Source organism: Crotalus tigris, unplaced genomic scaffold (assembly GCF_016545835.1).
Source record: "Crotalus tigris isolate CLP2741 ecotype Arizona unplaced genomic scaffold, ASM1654583v1 scf7180000017622.5263843, whole genome shotgun sequence".
In the NCBI taxonomy this organism is placed as follows: Eukaryota; Metazoa; Chordata; class Lepidosauria; order Squamata; family Viperidae; genus Crotalus; species Crotalus tigris.
The window spans coordinates 815,776-839,716 of NW_024096517.1; the positions used below are offsets into that span (position 1 = coordinate 815,776).

Genomic DNA, 23,941 nt, shown 5'->3' on the forward strand with positions numbered 1-23,941 from the left:
AAGAAGCAACCTAAAAAAAATCTCAAAAAGAGGGTGAAGCACTGTCATGACAGTGGTAGTAACTTCACTTATAAAACAAACAAATTCTTTCTAGATTCTTTGGCTTTAGAGAAGCTGAGTAAAACCAAAGGATCAGAAGGGATTCTGAAGCAGAGGAGGGATCCCTTAGGGGTGTGATATCTTATAATGATGTGAAAATTATATTTAACAAACTTTGAACCCACTGTACTTCGTACAGCAATAGGCTGACTTAACAATAAGTAATGTAGATCACCAGGGACATATATGTAGAATGAACCCATATTGGAGTTGTTGTTAGTTTGGAAAAGTAATTTATTTCACTGGTCATTGCTTTTCCCTATGAATTCTGGGAATGTGAACTATTCAGTAGAAGATGCAGCAACTACAGTAGGGGGAGAAATAATGGATGTTGAAGTTTGTGGTGTACCTAATATCCAGCTAGGGCAGTTTCCATGGATAATTGTTCTGCTCAGTGGAACATTCTGAATCCCCTGTGAATCCTCAATGCTACAGGAGCCCAGTTGCTTTCCTCTATGCTTGAACAAATTGATTTGCTACTTATTTTATAACAAGTAGTAACAGTGTTAAAGATTATTGTTGCATTTTTCCACCAGTTTCAATTGTTTTGATTTTAAGCACACAACAACAATTATATTTTCATGGATAGGATATAAGGTTCTTCAACCGATCTCATTTGTGAGGTCACTAAGGGGTGTATTATGGGGATTTAATCAGTGGGCAGTCCTCTGGTCTTCTGATACCCTAGTAAATTCTCAGGGAAGAGTTTTATGTCCAAAATTAGTGAGGGAAAGATATCACCATCATCCCACCAGGTACAGCATCCCAAAATTGTTCCAAATATTTTAATATCTTGAGAATGAGAAAAGCAAAACATACTCCTGCATAGAACTAAAACTTTGGGGAACCTGGTGGGTTTTTGGAAAGCATTGATAGATACCAAACTATTGCCAAGTTCTAATTTATTCTGGCCAATATTTAGATATGGGAGATGCCCCCCACCCCAAAATTTGCAGACAAGGAAATACAAGAAGGCACAGTGCACTAATTCAGCTAAATTAACTGAGCGTATAAAGGCAGAATTTGAGATTGTAAGCCAATCCCTGACAATCAACAATCAGAAATGATTGATTTTTTCTTGTTGCTTGATAATTGCCAGATAGCTCATACTATCTAATTGTAGGACCAGGTCTCCTGGCAGCTGATATTCCATAAGTCAATATTTAAAATAATGAGAGGGAGATGGGTTGGTTAAGGCCAGGGCTATTCTCATGCTGTTTCTCTGTTTGCCAGCTCTGAACGTCTTCGCATCAACTGTTAAGTACCGAAGTCGTACACAATGATGTTAAGCCAGCAAACATGGAAATATGGGCATAGCACGAGAAAGCCCTTTGTCTTCCCTCCCTGATTGCTGAAGAATTTTATCGTCTGATCTCCAGAGGGTTTTCGAAGTGGCGTTGAACTGTTCAAGCTGCCCTACTCAAAGGTATTCAGGGCCAGGATACCTAACAATTGGAAGGAATGCAAAGGAAAGGAAAGGAAAAAAAAAAAAAAGACCAAGAGACTTTAGAACATTGTGCTTTAGCTGTTCTATAATGTTGTTTTTATGATGAAAGAAAAGGAGGGGGAAATTGTTATCATCGACCACTACTCTATGTGAATGGTGGTGAACTGTGAGATACACCTTTCATTCTTTTCTGTTGCTTCTAGCTGCATTGTTTTTAATTGATTCATTCCCTTAATTTATTTATGTTCACAATACCTGTGGTCCGTTCTTCCCAGTCTTTATTCATATTGAAAAAAAAAGAGCAATAACTGTTATGCATATACACTTGAAACAGACAGTGGTCAAATTCTTTATACTCCCTGCATTTCTCGACAAAAGCTTTGTGTGCTTCACAGTGGGGGGGAAAATGTTATTTATTTTTGGAGTATTTCGTAGGAAGACATGGTCACTACTATCAGAGTAGCCAAATCCAGGGTGCTTGGGTTGTTCTTTTGTTTTGATTTGCAAACTTAGTTCATTTCAATATTGGTGATCTTCTTAGCAGGATGAGAAGCTACTTTCTCACCCATTTTGACTATATTGTATGAGAGGGGAAAAGACAGTTTCCAGTTAGAAGTTTCTTAAAAGTTAATGCAAGCTAAACTTTTAAGAAGAGAAATTTACAATGTCGCCCATCCTCAATCAGGAAGAGTCTGATAGCACCTTTTAATAGGTTTATAAATAAGGCATACCTATTGGTCCTGATGCTTCTGATCTTTCATAAAACATTGGAGACCTTGATGTGAGGAGGGGAAGGAGTCAGGAAATTAACTGGCCTGTTGATTTGGTCTGGGTTTATCCTCAACTTTTTAAAAAAGAAAAATCTTTTGCTATTTTTTTTTTAAAGTTAGCTCCTTCGAGTTGCATTCACAAGATCAGCTGGTGTAGAAATCAATGTAATAAATAATAAGTAAGCTTTCGTGAGCGGCTGCTCTCATTGTGTGAAGGTACTACTAAATTCCTTCTGGTTTTTGGAGAAAATTGACTCTCTTCCTTCTACAAGCAGAGAATAGAACAAATATAGGAGGAACGTGATAGTACAGACTAGAGATTTGTGCGTACAAAGCGGGGTGCAGGATATCCACCCGTGATGTGATGTTAATTGCTTAGGGTGAAGTTAATATTTTAAAGGGAACCTCCATTGGTACAATATACACTGAATTCCAGTTCTCGAATATTTATATATATAAAAAAACACTTGCTTTTAATGCAACGTAAGGCTGTTAACAATGGAGAAAAAATGACTATTCTTGATTGGTGTTTATCATATATTGAGAATGTACACTTCTATGTCTGGTCCAGTTGCGTTAGTATGTTTCCTTGTCCCATCTTTCAGGCAATAAGAAATAGAATATTGTACACTGTATCTAACAATCTTGCCTTTCTTATACAATTTAACGAGCAAAGGCCCACATGGGGGAAAAAAGAAACAAACAGGAACAAATAGATGTTCTTCCTGTAGGATTTATTGGACAGAAACTCTGCAAGCTTGTTCTTCTTTTCTTTTAAAGAGAAAAAAACGGCATAAAAGGGGGCTATTTTTATTTTATTTTATTTTTTAAAAAACTATTATTATAGGGGTGCTATTAGAAAAATTCATTACATGAAAAAGAGCACTGTCCCCTAACTGAATACTTCGTATTTGACTGCCACAAAAAGAAATCTATTTTGCACATTCTGTTACTATATGTGTACCAGGCAAGCAGAAACACACACACAAAAACAAACACAAAAATAAACACATAAACACACACTTAGACACACACAGGAGTTTTCATTCCATGTATTCTCCATGTCTTTGTCTGGAATTCTTAAGAAATTCATGGAACCTTCAGACAGTGTAATGTATAGTGAACACTAATGACTCTCATTCCTTTTCCAAACCACACTATTAAGAGTGCCTATCTTAAGCTTAATGCAGTCAATGTAGAGATGCTTCCTCAAGTTCAGTTCTTCCTTAAAAAAAAAAAAAAAGAGGGGGGGGGAGGAAAATGAGCTGGAAGTCCATGATGGGCATAGAAGCTTCGTATACTCACTGGAATTCAGTACACCAGTGGTTTTCAACCTGTGGTCTGTGGACCCTTGGGAAGCTCAGGATGTCAGGGGGTTCTGCGAAGGTTTGAAGAAATGATTTAAATCTTGGGAGTCCATGGCCATGTTCCGTGGCCCCAAAAGGGGGTGGGGCGGTCTGTTGATACCACCACAGTATACAGTTCCCAAGGAGGATCTTGAGCTTTGGTATGTCTGAATAAAAACACTTGCACGCACTAGCCTTTATATTTAATTAAAAACTCAGTATCTAATGTAACCACACTTTAAAGCTGAATTTGCTGTATTCCACTTCCTCTCTCGTCCAGCTGTAGATTGTAAACTAGACTTTAGTGCAAATTCCCACCCAATATTGACTATTGAATTCTTCTGATGGGAAATGGTTACGTGGTTCTCTGGTTTGTATACTATAATAAATTATACAAATTATATATAACAGGATCCTAACTGAAAGAAACAACTGGTTGTAAGGACACACCTTTTCAAAATAGAGATACATACAGAACAAAGAAACAACATTTCTTCCCTCTTTCCTAATTCAGTGCAGATATTTTGTTCTGAAACTTGCTGTTCAATACAACAATTATTTTGAAACACCTTTGTCCAGCCTGCCTGAGTTCCAGATGTGAGCATTTCAACTCCTAGAATTTTCAGCCATGCCCAGTTGATCTCTGCACATCTGGATAATGCTCAGATTGGATCAGATTCCAAGAGATGCAGACGAATCTGTCATTTTCTGGGATAATCACATGTTTTCAAGCACCAGGGAATTCTGTTCTGTTTTCAAATCTGTTAGTAATGTGTTGTTTTCTCCAAGGTTCTGCATGAAAATTGATGCACATTTTATTTCCAAAGTGTTCTGTTGTAGACCCTTTCCCCCCATTGTACACGGTTTTCTTTAATTCACACCTGTAGGTTTTTTTCCCCCTCAACATGCACATTTTTGTACGGCGATTTTTAACTGTAGAACTGCATCACAAAATTAGTGTGAAAACTGAAGAATAATTATCTTACCTTATTGCTTTGGAATGTGTAAATGAGTTGAGCTTGTATTAAAAATGTAAAGTAAATGAAATTCATCCCCATGAGGATCAAGTGATGTGAGGCAGTCCAGATGGGCAAGACAACAGAATGTAGTACATGCTTAAAACTTTAATTCAATTACTATGATTTTAAGAAGTGGCTGGAAACAATAAAATAGGGCAACTGGTAGGGAGGGAGGCATCTCCCAAATGAAGGAGAGCTATAAAGTGGGAAATAAATTCTTTGACTCAACTATCATTCATTTGGACTGTTGAAATATGTATAGTACAATGCTGTCAGGAATGAAGAGTTCAAGTTGAATAAAAGTTGTGTCCAACTCTAAAGCTGAGAAAGCCAGCATTGTCTGAAGGTGCTTCTGTGGTCATGTGGCCAGTATGACTATATACCAAGGCATATACAATGCTGTTACCTTTCCACCAAAGTGGTACCTATTTATCTACTCACATTTGCATGCTTTTGTACTGCTAACTGGGCAGGAGCTGAGGCGAGGAACAGGAGCTCATCCCGTCACATGGTGGTCAGATCTTAAACCCGGGCTGTCAGCTTTCTAGCTGACAAGCTCAGCATATAGTGCCCCCTCTCAAATTGTCTCCCTTATTGCAATTCTGTCTATAGTAGAGGAGTCCCCCCCCCATCCATTCTATGCATTTGATATATTTGGTCTAAGGAAAAAGCTTTGCTTTAGTCTCTATCACATTTTCTTGTGTCATCTTTAGCACATTTTTTCCCAGTCTTCGAAAATGATTGTTTCTCTCTCCTAGAATATTATCAATCTTGTGTCATTGGAAAATAAAACATTCTTTTGTTCTACATCTTTATCCAATAAGTTGAATACCAGGCCCTGAACCAAATCTTGTGGTACTCTAATCAGTTCAAACCATAGTTCGGTTCAGGCTGACATCTGCAGCTGAGTGCAATAGCTTATTTGACAAGTCCTGTTGTTGTTTTTTTAAATCCAGGATTTGTATTATGTGTCAACTGAGCCTATATTTTATATCACTTCAAGCAGCTAATGCTTCTTGATGGTCCAGGTGATGAACTTATGTGTTTTACCTGACTTTGAAGAAGATTGAGTTCAGGAAAGCTATCTTTCCAGCATTCGGCTTTGCCTTGGTATTAAATTTGCACCTTTCCTTGTTGACATGAGGATGAGAATATCACTAGAAATTTAGCTATTGGATCTGGATCTTAAGTAGTAGTAGTAGTACGGACAAATAGCCCATATATAAATCTGTTGCCAAAAATATATGCTGTCTAAAATAAATTAAAAAGTTGAATAGATGTGCATTATTTGTTAAAAAAAAAAAAAGAAGTAAGGAAGTTTGCATTGATAGACAGACCAGAAGATCGTACTAATATTTTCCCCATGTATTTCCCTATATATCACCTGTCACTTTGTCAATTGTTAGGTGAAGACAGATGCCTTAAGTATTGTTATACCTTTTTGTCATATTTACTGACTTGGTTCTAATAAGTGGGTCTTCCCAAGAGCATTCATCAAAGCAACAGCTACTATCTTGCACTAAGGCACAATTCACTGAGGAAGTGAAGATGCACAGAAGTCAAGAGGAATATAGATTACTTATTTTTTGATCATGTAACTATCAGCCAGAGCATGTGGCATTGTGGCATCCCACAAAGTATTCACTTCCTAAAGCTTTAATGTACTTTTGTGAATCGCAAAGAAAGTCAACATTTTCCTCCCTTCGTGTAAGCTTCGGATTTCACAAAACTATTTGAGAACATGGGCCTTAAAAAAACATTTTTGGGGTCTTTTTTGGAGATTGGGGAGGGCACAGGTTTTAAAATGCTTAAAGGAAAACCTTAATGAATTGCATGGTTAGCTTGGGGAGTTAAGGCTTAGATTTCCTGTTAGAACAATTGATCAGTGGAACAACTTGCCTCCAGAAGCTGTGGATGCTCCAACACTGGAGATTTTAAAGAAGCGATTGGACAACCATTTGTCTAAAAGGGTATAGGGCTTCCTTCTTGAGCAGGCAGTTGGACTAGAAGAACTCCAAGGTCTTTTCCAACTCTGTTATTCTGTAATTCTTTTTCTAGTATTGGCAAATCTTTTCTGGTATTTGTTCTTCACCATTACGTGTTTAATCCCCAGGGACTGAGTGCCATGATCAAACATGGAATTAGTATGTCACTTAGCAGTAATATTCCACATTTTGATGTCTTCAGAAGTTTACAGGTCTGTCCATTGAGTGTCTGTCTACTCAATACCCATAGGTGGGAGCAGCAGGGCATACACATCATAGGCAGCTGGTCTTAATGAGATATTTATCCTTCTGGAGGCACCTTATGCCCTATCTCTAAGACATCTCACAGAAAATGTAGCATTATGCCTTGACGTTTTCTTGAGATGGAGTGCATTTTCCTCAGTCGGCAGTTCTGTAACTTCTATCAATAAATGAGTGCAGGAGATGGAGATACTCTTTCTGATTGGGGGGTGGACCGTTGCTTCATTTCAGAAAAGCATTTTGAAGGGTTGGCTCCATCAAAAACCTTGTACACTCAAGATTTTCATAACCCTAGTAAACAGCTATTTTCTCAGGCTGGACCTTGGAGAAATGCAATTTTCTGCTTTGAACAAGGACTCAGTTTGATACAGCTACTACACTCATTCTCGGAGAAATGAGCAGCTGTGGAAAGCAATCTTCTGTTCTTGGGTATGGAATATTAGCAATACATGGGCATTTGGTATCATTTGGCAGAGAACAGTCTCTGCTAGTTCAGCAGGAAGCTTGAAGAACTAAACAAAGTGGCTTGCCCTGCTTTTTAAGCAATGCTTTTCTTCCAGATTTTGAAAAAAAGAAAACCAATTTTGCTGATGTGGGAAACATAGCAAGCCTATCATTAAGCATGGTAAGGCATTAAGCTCAGATACCACGTTTTTCTCAGAGGTACCCATGACACGAATGAATTGCACTCTCTTTCTCTTAATCAGTAGACCAGCTATGTAGGTCAGCCAGGATTTGCTAAGTCTTTGTTGTGGCAATGGTTTTTACTGTTTTTCCATCTAGAGTGGGCCAATTTTCATGGGATCAATGTTGGTCTTCCTCTTAATCGCAAGAGAAGAAAGGGATAATGCTACTTCAGTGAGTTATTTTCATGTTGCTGTTGGCTGGGAGAAAGCGAAGTAGGGCCTGTTTAAAGCTAAACTGAACCCATCAATTAACCTCTTTTTGAAGTTCCTCCATTGACCCATGAATCCTCATGATAAAGGCTGGAGAATAATACCCCTTATGGCTTCCTTGCCAGGTAATCAAATGGAAGATGTTCTTTCGTTGGGTGGTGATGGGAGAGAATCTGCTCCTTTATCTTATTAATTAGGAAACTCAGTTAGTGGTAATCTGTTGATTTTACCTAAAAGAGGGTCATCTACTCCACCAGGGACATTTTGAGAATTTCTGGGACTTGAAGTTCAGACATTTGGAGTTTGCTAAAGCTGAGAAACTCTGGATTACCAGAAACTCTGCAAATATCATACTGGAATGTGTCCCCATCCATCCATTCATCCATTCATCCATCCATGTTTCATATTTCTTAACCTCCCATCTCTCTGGCCCTATTTCTCTCTGCAGTTGCCAAAGGTTAAACATTTGTGCACAAAGCACAAAATTAAATGAAAACGCTGCATCATGCATCCTTGTGGATACTTTCAGAATAAATTGTTAAGTATACTTTAGAGTGGAGATTTTTCAGTGTGATTAAAGAAGAGGGTAACCATTAAGCAAAGCCTTTCTTTTTGATTTTTTCCCCTGAAATGAACGTCGGAAGTCAGAAGCCAAATGTTTTTTTTCTGAATGCCTTCTCAAATGCTTCAAGGCATAGTTCTTTGTAGAAAATGGACTGGAAAACAAAAGTTGGAGATAGAAGACAGTATTCGTAAGCCTGTAATAGGCAGTCTAATGTCCCAAATTGATCACTGAAGATGATCATAAAACTCCATTATAGAAATTTTGGCATTTGGTTTAGTTAAGTCTCTGTTCCAAGAAGTAAATATACTCTGCTTCCCTGCTCTCAAAATTCAAGACAGCTTCGCCCTCAATGTTGAGAATTGTGTTGTCTTAACTTTTTCCCGTGTGAATAATGCCAGTTAATAGGAAGTCAGATTTTAGTGGATCCAATCCCTGGTCATTCAAAACTGAATTCTAACAGCTCAGAAGAACAAGTAAGCTGTGAGTTTCTGCCATCTAAAACAAATGTCCGCTGGCCTGTTGGGTAAATGTCACCATTATTTATTTATTTTACTACTTGATGGGAGGGTCAGGGTGTGAAGACTTAAAGTGCACAAGTTAGAACTGAAAGATGGAAATCCGTCTGCAACAGGGACACCGTGACAGAAGATGGAAGACTGTAAATATGGTTTTCAAGTGCTTATTGCCCTTTCTGATGAAAAGGGCAGACTGTTTTTAAATATTTATGACTTTCTTGGTCAAAAGCTGCCACTAATTCTTTGTTGCATGTATTTGTATGTTACCTGTATTTTTCTTCAGGTTTTGTTTTTTTTGGGGGGGGGGTTTAGGGTCAGCAATATATTAAAAGGAAGGTACCCATTTTCACATTTTGAGCTTGAGCAAGAACAATACTTGGTTTCAACGAACAAATATGTGGAAGTCTCTAGAATCTTTGGGGGAAAAAAATGCACAACAACATCTAGTATAAGATTAAAGAATCCCAGGGTGTGAAAATAAATAGTAGATGGACGTCTATGATGGGACAGTTTACAAACATAGTTGTGGAAATTATGGATTTCACATGTTCACCCAAAGCTTAATGAGCTTGCTTGATTGTTTTTTGTCCTTTTTACCCCTAAAATCTTATCAGAACAGTAACATTATTTGTGTATGTAGATTCTCAGTCATCTAGGTCATGGTTGTTCCAAAGGAACATCCTTTTTCAAAAGATTTTTCCTTGAAGATGTTTTGCTTCTCAGTTCTGAAGAAGCTTCTTGGATGGGAAGTGAAATGTCTTCAAGGAAAAACAAAGAAAGTCCAGTTACTTTTTGAAAAAGCTTCTTTGGGACAGTAGCAATAGTTGTTCTTAACAGATACATCAATTATTCCTAAGACGATCAGAGTTATATATATATCTTTCATCAAATCACAGATGAATTTTGCATTCTAGAATGAAATTCAGGAATTGCAGCCAAGTGAGGATTGCACCAAAGATGTTTACATTTAAAGATATTATTTTTTTATAGGGAAGCTTAGTTATGGAAGAAATAAAGAAAAAAAAAGTAACGCAGTTAATATCAGTATATAAGAGAGTTTCCTTGGATATACGGCAGGAAATGTACACACAAATCCTCCGAAATGTTATGTCTATCATATATGGCAGCCCAATTATTAAAAAGCATTTAGCAACCAAGAATGATAGATTGGTTACAGTTATTTGGCTTTAAAACACTAACTTGGCAGAGATGAATATGCGCTTAGTTGTTTACAAAATTCCAGCATCTGTCCTTACAATCCTCTTATAAGGAAAAAAAAAATCAGTTCAGAATTAACAAATGGCAACATGGATTTTGAAAAGGAGATGGAATCCAGCAGATTATCCACTGGGAAAGATTTTGTGGTTCCTCGGTTAACTGCTTTTAACCTTTGTGTTAGACTTGTTTGCCATGTTTCAAATGCTACCGAGACTTCAGCCATGAAACATTTTAAAAGGCATCAGAGAGCTTGAAATATATATCTCTTGCAGATGAGGTTACATGTCCTGTTCCAAGGAAATAAAATTTCCTTATAATTTTATAATGAAACTTATTTAAAAATGTTTTTTTCTCCCAATTTACGTGGACATTCCTGAGGGTGGGGGAAGGGTGGTCAAAGATTGTCAGCTATGGCAGTGTGATCAAATCTTTCCCCAATTTTCCTCTGTGTGCTCCTGTTGATTCTTATTGTCAATAAGGTCAAATTTTAGGGAGCATCAACACTGAAATGACTTCCAAAATATAGAATAAAAAAATCAAATCAAAAATCAAGTAAGTGAGTTACTTACATTATATACATACATACATCAGTATCAGCACAGCCCCTATGCCAGTGTGCCCCCTTGAGGGTTAGAATAATTTTGCAGAATTGTTGCCCTACAACAAGAATGGGTGTTACTATTGTTTGTGTTCACATCTTTTGACGTTGCAAAAATCTCTACTGCACGGGTGTCAAACTCGATCGCATCACGTGACATGAAGTATCTTGACATTTTGTGGCTTTGTGGAGCTGGGGTGGGCGTGGGCTGTGCGTGATGCATCCGGCCCGCAAGCCACCAGTGTAACACCCCTACTTCTCTAAAGCTCTCAAGATTATTTCTCCTCCAGCAATATTTTTAGTTCAGACATCTAATGCGGAACCTCTTGCTTGATTTCCTTAGCATGGGTGTGAGTGATGTTTGGATGATTGTGTTCCGCAGAAAGAGCTGCACCTGTTGATCTTTGGCCCATTTTCAATCTGGGATTACTATATGGCATTTAAACCTGTCTGTTCTAGAAGCTGATTCAATAAACACGTATCAACAAGGATGCCTCTGTGCATTTGTGCATACAAATATTTTTAAAAACTCTTCGTTGCTTCCTTATAGACAGGATCTGAAGATAATTACAATGCATCAATAAAGAGAAATGGTTTTTGACTTGAGTGCCTTTATAGTCTCTGAATTGCAGTCCACACCTCTCTAGCAGTGCAAGCAATTTTTCCATTTCTTCTAATGCCTCAAAAATTATAGTCTTTTTCTCAACAATAAATCTAAATTACCATCTTCCTCCTGCCTCTGTCTTGTGCCTCCATCCTACACACGCCTCATAAAAATCACTTCTGGAAATTTCCAGACTCATTCAACAATGACCACCGTAAAAGCTACAGCAAATTTGGGATCTCGCTAGGGAGTTCCTGCAGACACTTTGTGCTGCACAAAGTCACACGAAACAAAAAAGAAAGAATGAAAGGAAATATGGATGGAAAACAAGATCTTTTTAAGAAGCAAATGTGTCATGCAGGTGGATTTGTAAAAATAGCTAGAGATTTTTGAATTCAACTACATACAATTATATGAAGAATTTTAAAGATCAACATTCAGATGAAGGCAGAGATTTTCTTGCTAGAATTAATGGACAGCCAGCTAGAAAGACGAATGCATGTTGCCTATAAAGAAATTTGATTTGTGAATACATTTCTGATAAATTGTAAGTACTATGTGGAAGTAAGTCATGAAAAGTTTGTTATATACAAACTTCCAAGTTCCAGCAAAAGCCTGTTTTTAACAAGTTATCAGTGATGTTGCTCTCCTGGTGAAACTTTAGAAAACTTTAGAAACCACTTTGATCTAGTGCAGTGGTTCTCAACCTGTGGGTCGGGACCCCATTTGGGGTTGAACGACCATTTCATGGGGGTCGCCAAACAACGCAGTCCGCCATTTTTCCCCCCTTTTCCTTAGCTGTGCTACTCCCTTTTATTCTATTGGCTTTTGAAAGCCAATAGAATAGACTCTCTTGAATAGAGTCTAATTCTATTGGCTTTCAAAAGCCAATAGGAATTGTCCAGGCTGTCTCTGCCCTGCTGAGCCCACCAAAAGTCCCATTCTGCAAACGGTGCTGCACCAGTTGAGTAGTCCTCGACTTACGACCGGTTGGGGGTCGCGGCATTAAAAAGGTTGAGAACCACTGATCTAGTGGTTAAAGCAGCAGGTTAGATATCAATGAGACAATGAGTTCTAGTCCTATCTTGGACACGAAAGCCAGCTGAATGACTTTGGGCCAATCACCAGGAGACGGTGAGTTCTAGTCCTCCCTTAGGGTGACTTTGGGCCAATCAAAAGTTGCAAATTTCGCATTAGGTGGCTCAGCTAGTTTGCTACAAGCTTCCTGCTACTGAAAGTCCTGGGGAAGAATCCACTTCCTGATGTCTTGCATGACAAACATTGGAAGCCAAAGCATCCTTGGATAGGGGATTGTTCCATGAAAGACAAGCCATTCAAATCAAACCTTTCATTGAATTGAATAATTCACAAGCCCTCCCCAGTCAGAATTTCCAGGAAGCCCACAAATTATGACCAACTGAAACCAGAATAGCTGTTGCTCAATGAGTCATGTCTGAAAACAACCTTTTTTTTTGCTAATCACCATAGATGTTACACGAATCATGTAATTGTTGATCAAATCCAACTTCTCCCAATGTCTCTGCTGGCCAGAATACAGCTAGGAAAGTCACAAATTGTGATCACGTGACCTCGGGGTGCTGAAACCTTCAAAAATGGCTGGTTGCCAAGCACCCAAATTTTGATCACATGACCCTGGGGACGTTATGATGGTCATAAGTACAAGGACCAGTCACAAGGCACTTTTTCCAGCATTTTAGTTTTGAACGGTCACTAAAGGAATGATTGTTAAGTCAAGCACTACCTCTATTCAACCTCTTTTCCACTTTGGAACAAGTTCAAAGCGAGGTCCTTACTCAAACTGAATGTGAAAAGTTAGATAAAAAACCAAGTTCCTATCATCTACTGAGGCCTGGCGCTTTATTTATTTATTTATTTATTTGTTTTTCTCACAGAGCAAAAAGCAGCTTGAAGCGGTACCAAATTAAGAGAAAGGTTCCTCTTCCTGATTTATTACATTTTTAATCTGCCTAATAACTTGAATGTGTCTGTCCAATGTCTAACTGAGGCCGGCCTCAGATTTATCGTGCATTTAGCTCAAGTTTCAAGAGTAACATCCACAGCCTTTGGCATCGTCATGGGAGGGGGAAGAGGTAACCCCAATGCTACCGGAGTGGTAAATGTACTTTGTAGGAGATAAAGCTCATTAAAATTTGTCATTTTTGTCTAACAGGATGAATATCCTTCCAGTAACATTGGGCAGACTTTAATAAGAACTGATGGATGGGTTCCCTGTGTGAACCCATCCATCAGTTAGCTATAATTAGAAGTAAGGCAACATTATTATAAAGCATTGTCATGTTGGACATTTACAATTATTGTACTGTGATTTTTTTTTCCCCAGGCTCTCCTGATTGGTTGTTTATTTGTATTCACTGGTGTCCTTTGCTGATGAGCAAAAAGCCTTTAGAGAAACAAAATTTAAATGCAGACAACATTTCATTTAGTGACGGTGCAAAGTTACAACCGCACTGAAAAAAAGGGAGTTATGACCATTTTTCACAGTTACGACCTTTCTGGCATTCCCCAGGATCATGTGATCAAAATTTGGATGCTTGGCAACTGATTCATATTTACGACCGTTTCTGTGTCCCAAGATCTTCTGACAAGCAAACTCAATGGGGAAGCCAGATTCACTTCACAACTGGGTTACTAACTTATCAACTTAGCAGTGGAGGCAAGAAAGGTCATAAAATAGGGCAAAATCCACTTAACAAATGTCTCGCTTAACAATTCTAACAAATTTTGGGCCTCAATTGTTGTCGTAAATTGAAGATTACCTGTTAACCTGGAATGGGGTTATTTTAGTGTGATTAATCACAAGGAGAGGATGAGATCTGATCTCTTGTTAAGAAAAAAAAAAAAAAACAGGAAACTCTGATGGATTGCAACTATTTTGTTGTGTTTTTCATCTTCTTAAATCAAATACATTTTTTCTCTGGGTAAATGGAGTGGCGGGTAGAGAATAATCCCAGAATAAATCAAAGTTATGCTATAAATGTCTGTAAGGATGAACGTCCAGCACCTTTGTTTTTGTCTTATTAAGATGAAGAGTTACTGTCAAAGTCTGATGAAGTTCAAAGTGTCAAGATTGTAACAAAACACAACGTATATCAAATGCATCTGGCAGCAAGAAACAAAAAAAGAAAGAGAGAAAAAAGAGGGAAAACGTTTTTATTAAGACGAAATCCTGATGAAAAATGCCATTTAAGCTTTGATTTTCTAGCAAGCAAGTGCTGAGAGCATAAACATGAAGATGGTAAATTATATTTAATGGAGTTCATTTGTGCAGTCTGAACTCTGAAGAATCAATCACCCCATTCTTTTAATATGAGGAAAGCAGGTTGGCTGACCTCGGTGACAGGAAAAATAGAAAATGTCACTCGCCAATGTGTAGTTGCACGCAGCACTACAAATGTTCCGATGCTGGGTTCTTTATTTAGCACATGGGGCTTAAATGTGATGATCCATGGTTCAAGTTAAGGATGAGCTGAATGCTCTCTGGGGAAGCTTAATTCAAATTCAGGGCTGGAAAGTCGGGATAAAAGGCTTCCTCAAATGGCAAATAGCATTTTCCCCAGAAGAGCCTGTGAGTAATGTTATATGATAATATGGCATCAGTCAAAAGTCTTAGAGGGCATTTCTGGTGGGAAAAAAAATGGTGCTCATTTATTCAGATTAATATCATTGAATATCTCGCCTCACATTTCTCTAGAACACTAGTTGGGAGGGGGAAAAAATCCAGCGATGGATCAAAGCAATGGTACACATTTCAAAAGGAATGAATAAACAATGAAGGATAGATATTTCTAGCCGGTTATAGCAAAATTCTTAGCAAGCCCACCATTTCCCAGTGAAGGATGTGAAAGAAACCCAAATTTATTTTTCTTTTCCTAAAGGGAAATGACATGATTTACTTAAAAGAATCCGTTGTGGCATAGATAACTATAATCATGAAGTCCATTATTGTTTAGAAGCGGTATACCTATATATTATGGTGGAAAGTCACATATAAATGTAAATAGAGACACTGGAATAATTGCATAAATCACAGAATCAGCCAGCATTATATTATGTTAAACAAGCAAAGGGAAAAAAATATGGAACAAGTTATGCAGATTTTCTTTCTTTTTTTTAAAAAAAAGGGTAACACTGATGGAACGTATTACCATTACGAATATATGCAGGAGTAAGGACAATTCTTCATCTTTGATCATCATATTCATTTGGGGGGGGGAGGTGGATTTAGCCCCTGAAACAACTATAGCAATAGCAGCTTTTGAATAGCCGTCAAAAACACTTTGACCTTCAGATTCTCTGTAGCAGAGATCCCCAACCTTTTGGGCACCAGGGATCAGTTCCATGGAGAGAGGTTTTTCCATGGACTAGAGAGTGTGTGGTTTTGTGTTCCGCCTGCATCCCATGGATGGGGCTTTGCTTGTTTATGCGGACCGGTTGCTGGCATGCCCTGGCCTGGTATTGGTCCATGGACCGAGGGTTGGGGACCACCTCTCTATAGGTTCTTCTGAGCAATTGGTGGGTGATTCCCTCTTGTAGCTGGCTTGTCCTGAGGTTTGAGGTCAGAAAGATCTACCTTTGGTAGTATGATAGTACGTCCTTAACATAAGACCACAATTGAGGCTAAAATTTCTGTTGCCAAGTGAAACAACTGTTCAGTGAGCTTTGCCCCATTCTACTATCTTTCTTGCCACTGTTGTTAAGTGAATCTTTCTAGTTGTTAAGTTAGTAAGACAATTGGTAAAGGAATGTGGCTTCCCCATTGACTTTGCTTGTCAGAAAGTTGCAAAAGGGGATTGCATGATCCTGGGACACTGCAACCGTCATCAATATGAGCCAGTTGCCAAGTGTTCCAATTTTGATCACATGACTGTGGGGATGCCTCAATGGCCATAAATCACTTTTTTCAGTCCTGTTGTAATTTTGAACGGTCACTAAATGAATGGTTGCATTTTGAGGATGACCTGTTTGAGATCTATTCTGAAGCTGTTGTGGTATCAAAGGCTGTAAGTTTTTTTTCGTGTATTTGGATCTCACACTCAGGTGTTTCCCACATCTATCATTTGAAGGAGTTGACATCGACAGACAATAATGTCCCAGGCTATATTTAACCTGATCCACTCATCTCCAATCGAATCCAAGACATCTTGAATCCAAGTCTCATTTGGAATGAGATGGTGCTAAAATTTAAATTCAGCAGCTTCACTGCAGAGTCTCATTTGAAATAATTCTGTTCTTGTCATTGTGGAAACATAGCAATTTTCAAGATTGTTACACAGAGTCTGTGTAGAATAAATGTGCTCTTTTATTCATTTCTCTCTTCCCCCTGACTAAGGGTTGTTGCTTGTAATGTCTGACTTGTACTTCTGTTGTGTATAAATGACACAATTTAGCAAAGAAAGTTTACCCTGGCATATTATGGACCCAGGTGAGTTTAGGATCCTGCTAAAAGGTATCAGAGTTCATAGGAAAAAGATGTAGAACAGACTCGGTGCTGAAGTTTAGGTTAGTTTCGAGATTGCTTCTTCTTTGGATGGCCTGATGGTTAAGGCACCAGTCTTAAAAACTGGGAGACTGAGAGTTCTAGCCCTGGCTGAGGCACCAAGTCCCTCTCTTTCTCAGCCCTAAGAAGGAAGAATGGGCAAAACCCCTTCTGAAATCTTGTCAAGAAAAATGACTCAAAGACACATACATACACATATAAAAAAGGTTCTTTGGTTGGTACATTGCTATTAATGAACACGTTTCTGGTTAGAAGTGGCCTTCAAGAAGGATAGGCTGGCCAACCAAAAATTAGAATATATATATAGCATGTGCTCAGAACCCCCCCCCCCTATGATTATTGGAACTGCAACCCACAAATGAGAAGCAAAGTGAAGCAATTTGGGTGCTTTGCTTCCCTCTGAAAAAATGTGGGGACGGTGTTGTTTCTTGAAGCCTCTTTGAAGAAATGTTTCCCTTGAGTCTTCGTCAAAGTGAAATGGCCTTTTGAAGATTGGCACAGCCCTAATATTCATGAAGGAATAAGTGATGGTGGAGAGAAGAGAGAAATAGCATTTCCCCTTATCCTCTGCCAGTCTCATTAGAGCTCGGCAGATTAGTGAGAGTCCTTTGACAGGTAATGTTGGAAAAAGACCTCTCTTTTCTGCTGTTGGGATGGAAGGGGCCATCTGTCACCCTCAAAAGCTTCCTTACATTTTCAACCACATCGTATCTGTCACCTTTTCATAATTAAGATGAAGTTGAAGAGTTCTGATTTAATGGAGAGGTATTCTCTCCGTTCAGGTTTCTTCCCCTGGCTTTTAAAATTTGGATGATGGATAGATCCGATGCATGAATCGGTAATAGCTGCACGGTGACAGCTAAATAGATGTGCTCCGGTCTTTGTTTCCTTTTGTGAAGGAAAGCCATCGCGAGCATATGTAATGCTCCTGAATATCAAATTTCAAGGAAACTCTGAAAGGCATGGAATTAAGAACTGGAATTTAGGAGGAGGCCTACAAAGAAAAAAATCCCCACATCGTAGAAGAGAAATCTCAAACTTTAGGACTGTCTACCCTCTGGAGAATTTCCCGTGGTTCATCCTGCATGTCTGTGCAGCACACAACACGTTTACCCTGCTGGACAACATACCGGCTACTGCTGGTCCTCAAATTATAACTACAATAGAGCCCCAAATTTCTGTTGCAAAGTGAGACAGTTGTTAAGTGAGTTTTGCCCCATTCTACCACCTGTCTTGCCACAGTTGTTAAGCGAATCACTGCAGTTGTGAAGATAGTAACACAGTTGTGAAGAGAATCTGGCTTCCCCGTTGACTTTGCTTGTCGGAAGGTCACACAAAGTGATCACGTAATCCTGGGACACTGGTGAGCCAGTTGCCAAGTGCCTGAATTTTGACCGCATGATCCCGAGGATGCCACAATAGTTGCAAGTGTGAAAAACGGTCATAACTCACTTTTTTTCAATGCCCTCATAACTTTGAACAGTAACTAAAAGTATGGTTATTAAGTATTGTTGCAGGCTGCTTACAGTGACTTGAAGAGCCAAAAGTCTGAGATTTCCAAGGCAGAAATTCAGGAGCGTAAGGGATGGAGGGAAATGGTTAGATCTCAGTTTCTCAAAGTTGGTTCTAGAAGGCTAAGAAAAACACTTCTGAGGTTCTGCAGAACGTCTTTGCATTTTCCATCTCTAGTGCAAAGTTGGTATAAATGGGAAGAGTTTGTGGATGAGAGATTAGGAATTGATCGAGAAGAATATTTTTAGCTCAAGGTTGATGTTGAACAGATTAAAAATTCTAAGGTGCCATGCATGTCTCCAGGGCAATGGAAAAAGTTATCCATTTTTGTTTGTCTTCAAGTGTATTGTAAGTAAAATAATAATAATAACAACAACAACAACAACAACCCCACCATTGGCATTGACAAAATTACCGTTGGTCCATTGCACAAGGAGAGCTTTACCTGGAATGGCTTAATCCTGAAATAATAACTTTAATACCATCAGACTGGTTTTCCCAGTTGTAATGTATGGCTGTGAAAGTTGGACCATAAGAAAGGCTGAGCGCCAAAGAATTGAGGCCTTTGAACTATGGTGCTGGAGAAGACTCCTGCGAGTCCCTTGGACTGCAAGGTGTTCAAACCGGTCAGTCCTAGAAGAGATCAACCCTGACTGCTCTTTAGAAGGCCAGATCCTGAAGTTGAAACTCAAATACTTTGGCCACCTAATGAGAAGGAAGGACTCACTGGAGAAGGGCCTAATGCTGGGAAAGATTGAGGGCAATAGAAGAAGGGGACGACAGAGAATGAGATGGCTGGATGGAGTCACTGAAGCAGTAGGTGAACTTAAATGGACTCCAGAAGATGGTAGAGGACAGGAAGACCTGGAGGAACGTTGTCCATGGGGTCGCAATGGGTCAGACACGACTTCGCAATTAACAACAACAAACCATCAGACAACAGCGAGTGTCTATCTCTGGTCCTTGAGAGGAGGGATTCAGTAGGTGAATAAACTTGCCAATCCAGTCTGAACATCTGGCTGACCATGCAATCAGCGCTAGTAAGTAGTAGCAACAGCAATAGCAAGTTTTAAAAGTAAGGGAAACCTCAGAACCTGTTAATCTACTCTGGGGCCAGAGGACAAATTATGGAAAACTGAATTACGTTTATTTGTTGGTTATATTTATATCCTGCCTTTTCTCCAGAAGCCCGAGACAATTTGCATAAGAATCTGCTCTTATTTTATCCCCAGCAAAATAATTCTTTGAGGTAGCTCGGACTGAGAGATATGGATTTATCAACCCAATCTTTCATGGCCAAGACTAGATTTAAACCTGCGTCTTCAGCTCAGTATAGATACTAACTCTTCTGCCATAATAATTCTCATTTGTGTGCATTGAACAATATGATCTTATATATTCATTTAATTAAAAGACCACTTTCTATTTAGGAAAGCTTCTTCGCCGTTAGATATGTAGCTTCTAAGATGGTCTTTCTCTTCCGAGAAAACAACAAATCACAAAAAAGCCAGATGCAATCGGCGTAAAAAGAGGATTTATTAAAAACCAGAGTGAGCTACAGACCATATTAATTTGGGGTCAAGCACTAGCCAAAGCTCGCTAATAGACGAGAGGTGTTACTATTTTTCAGAAACTAGAAGTGGCCAAAGAGATCATTGAGGACCAAGACTTAGTGAGAGTACCCTGCCCTTTAAATCTCCACTTTATCTTCACAAAGAGCACAGCAAATTAAGTTGTGGTGTCAGTGCGATAACAAATCAAATAAATACATTTCAAGGATATGCTCCATTAAGCTACAAATCCTTTATAGGAGAAAATGAAGGAAACAAGGGAGGGGAAAAAAAAATCTATTGCTATTCTATTAATGGCGTTCTTCTCATTTTATTAAAGAGAGGGAAGAAAAGCCTTGAAAAATGAATGATATTTCAGTCCAGTAACTGTCATTTAGCAGAGAGAATATGGCACGGGCCACCCTCCCCTCAGGCAGAAACCTGATGACAGTTCACAGTAACTGGAGGGAAGATTTTCTTGTTATCCGTATCCCCCATCCTTCTCTCTCGCCCCCTCCCCCCTTTTTCACTTTATTGTATATTTGCTCTTTATTTTACTTAATAATTTGTCTCAAACGAGATTCATTTTCTCTTCTGGAATCTTCTCTGACAGGCTGATGATTACAGAAACATTCTATTACTTTTGCAATTTGAGATAGGGTCAGAGGAAATAATTAAAGTAGAAAAAGGAGTGCTTTGTTTATCGCAGTAAGTCATATTCTTCAGAAATGCTGGCCACATGTGCAAATTGTTATCTGCTGATTCCCCCCCCCCCTTTAAGGCAGATTCCTCTACCTGGACCCCCAAATTCTGTTCAGTTATCAGCATGAAAGCCATTAAATAGGCTCCCTTTGCAACGTGTGTTTTTTTTCCCCCCTTAACAGCAGGGATAAGATTTTGCTTCATACAGTGTAGTTTTCTGAATTTCATTTCCTGCTGCAGCATGATTATGACATGTATGCTTTGAAAATTTCTAGATGTTTTGGCCACAGTCCTATCAATTTAGTTGACTAAAGTTCAGCACTAAATTGGTGTCAGATAATGGTCAACGGAATTCAAGGGTACAAAATCAGACTAAAAACAGCACAAATCTTCCCCAAAACTAGGAGTACCCTGAAAAGAGAGAGAGAGAGAGAAAAAAGAAAACCATTCTATCTACATTTGCCCCAACTGTTCCCTCACAACTGTGGATGCCCAGATCTGTCAGAAAGATTATGAATAATTTCCTATTGTTATCTGGTGATTTTTTTCTCTCTCTTTAAGGCAGATTCCTCTACCTAGACACCCAAATTCTATTCAGTTATCAGCATGAAGGCCCATCTTTGTTTCAGGTATCTTATGAAAATCGTCTTTAAGAATTTGGATAAATCATTCATTTCTTAAGGAAACTGTCTCTCCAGAATTTGACCTCATTGGTAATTGTGAGTTAAGGCCAGTCCCATTGCAAGTAGTCCAGAGGCCTGGAAACCTTTAGAAATGATAAATTGCTTTGTTGAATGTTACCAGTTTATCATAAATTTAAAGAAGGTGAATGAGTTTTATGGGATTTTTGTAAAATGAGATTTTATAATCCTGAATATATCTTCTTAGAGTTACCCGTGAAAACATTTTCTTCTCTAATTCTACCTGTCAGGTTCCAAAAGTGAGGAATAAATCCTTAAAATCTAAAAGGGAAACTTTTGATGAGTCACTTTCATCATCTACATTTTCCCTGCAGCAAACCACAGCTAGAAGGAAGAATTCCAACAGAAAAGAAGTGGGGAAAAGATGATTTTGCAATCTTAAAGGGTCCTGTAAGGGGAAAATACTCAGACACATATTTTCTCCCTTATTTCCTCTTCAGATTAAGTTTTCTCCAGTGACATCTGTTGAGTCCTGGACAGAGTCAGGTATTTTATACCCAATGTTTGTTTGCATTTTTGCTTCCTCATTAAATTACTTCATTGTGTTATTGGATGTCACCAACTGGCTTGAAATGGATGGGTGTAGAGAAAGAAAGAAAGAAAGAAAGAAAGAAAGAAAGAAAGAAAGAAAGAAAGAAAGAAAGAAAGAAAGAAAGAAAGAAAGAAAGAAAGAAAGAGAAAAAGATGGAATTATTTTCAAGGAAGCAAACTTGTTTCTCTATTTGTGTGCAATTAGATTCCGCTTAGAGATACAGAATAGCCTCATAACATCACTCAGCCATCATTGAAAACTAAAAAGCGTATTGTCATGATTATTGTTTTGGCACAGTGAAGGTTGGATGGCTCTAAGAGTTGCTGGTAGAGAAATGAACTTCAAAGCAATTACAGTCAACTTCTTTTCTTGACAATTATGGGAAGGCAGAATGAATTATGAAAAGGCTGTTGATCAAGGGGAACATGGATGTTGTTACATGACTAGATTTTTGTTTTGTTTTGTTTTAAATTGAGCTTGTTGGTTGTTTTAAGAAAAAAAAACAAGAAAAGAGCTACAGTTGCTTATTTACTGGGTAAAGAGAGAGAGATGAGATACTTAAGGTTCAGGAACTTACAATAAAAAGTTTCATTGTGTTTGGCTTAGCATGTAGAGTGAACTCTTTCCCTATTGTGCTGCATAAACAATAGTTTAGTCAATTCAAGGGGATTGCACTAGACTTCCCGCAAAATAAGGAGGATCTGTTCTGTTCTGTTCCATTTAACTAGATCCAGGAACAATAATTCAGGTGACAGAGCAAATGAGCAAATTAGTTGCTCGTGGTTTAATATGCATAATTAGTGATTAGTGTATGGCTAACAGGTTAACTCTTCTGGCTCATTCTAAAGCAATTAGTCTTAATTTCCTAATTGGGGTTTGTTGGTTTGTTGGCCAGTTCACCCAAATAATATCAGAGCTGAAATGTAATCATTTTCAATTAATTGTCCCGGGGACTTCTTGGTGGTTGAGGAATAAGACCTATGCCATAATTTAATCCTTTAAACACAATAGCAGGACTTTCCTAAGGTTTGCCACAATGTCGGCATTGTCTCTCTCGTCGCCTGTTTATTGAAATACAAAGAGACTCACAAAGAGTAATGAGTAATGAGCGCTCAGAAAGATACCATTAGGAAATCTAATAGCCGGAGACAAAAATTTGAAATGTAGTTTGGGTGGTTTGAGATCATCCACCCAACCGAAGCAGATGGAGAAGGGACATTTTTTTCTGGGTTAAGTAGCTCTCCCAAGTTGACTGTATAAATAAATCATTGGCAATATAAATAACAAAGCTTTTATGAGTAAATCTATCAACTCACCACGGATTGTTTAAATGTCAGAACTGTCAAGAACGATGGGTTATTTCGTTGATGACAAGACTGGTTTCCTCTCACTTAGTCATAATCAGCCAATGAAGTTTGAAATCTCCCAAAAGATTATCTACTCTCCCAAGAATTTCCCTCCCTCTCTTTCCTGGTTTATTTTTGACTATAGTCATGGTGACTCAAAGTGACGTCCTCAAGAAAAGACTAGTCTCCATCATGTTTCTCCATTCAATTGATCTATCTGGAGTTTGAGCTCCCACAGGACTAGTATAGTTATTGAGAAGTAATGATTCCTACTCTAAGCTTCTTTTGCCTCTTCAAAGTGAGGCCCTAGGAGCAGTTTTTTCAAGCTGATGTAATAATTTGGTCTAATTCTGGTACAAGAAGCCGTTTGTGCCAAGCCATAAAAAGCTTTTTAAGTCAAAACCAAGATTTTAAATTGTACCATTACAATAACTACTTTGGGCCTCTTCAAGAAAGAACCACTCCTATTTATTGATATCCTCCTGACTTTCACTTCAACAAACAAACAAACAAAAATATATAGCTCATTGTTTTTAAGGTAGTGTCAACTTAATATTCTTAAATACTTACCCCTAACTTTTTTTTTTAACAATTTCATCATCCTCACCTTTATAACAAAAAAAAAAAAAAAAAAAGAACCAGAATGCTTCCTGCAGAGAGAGAGAGAAATATTCACCAGACACTGATTTTTGTAGGGAAAAAAAAAAAATTTTGTGCACAGGAAATGTAAACTTTC

The 23,941-nt window shown here is 38.4% G+C and overlaps 1 protein-coding gene across 14 annotated transcripts in view; it reads left to right on the plus strand.

Annotated features, from left to right (window-relative positions):
- PCDH11X (protocadherin 11 X-linked) overlaps positions 1-23,941 on the plus strand; it is a 495,127-nt gene that overhangs the window by 136,736 nt on the left and 334,450 nt on the right. Inside the window, exon 5 of one of the 14 annotated variants that reach the window (XM_039330085.1) lies at positions 1,333-11,449. The exons of the other annotated variants lie outside the window; for them this stretch is intronic. Coding sequence (XP_039186019.1) covers positions 1,333-1,338 — 6 coding nt within the window. The 3' untranslated portion in view covers positions 1,339-11,449. Of the gene's footprint in view, positions 1-1,332; positions 11,450-23,941 lie in introns of those variants that run through there. 14 annotated transcript variants of the gene reach the window in all.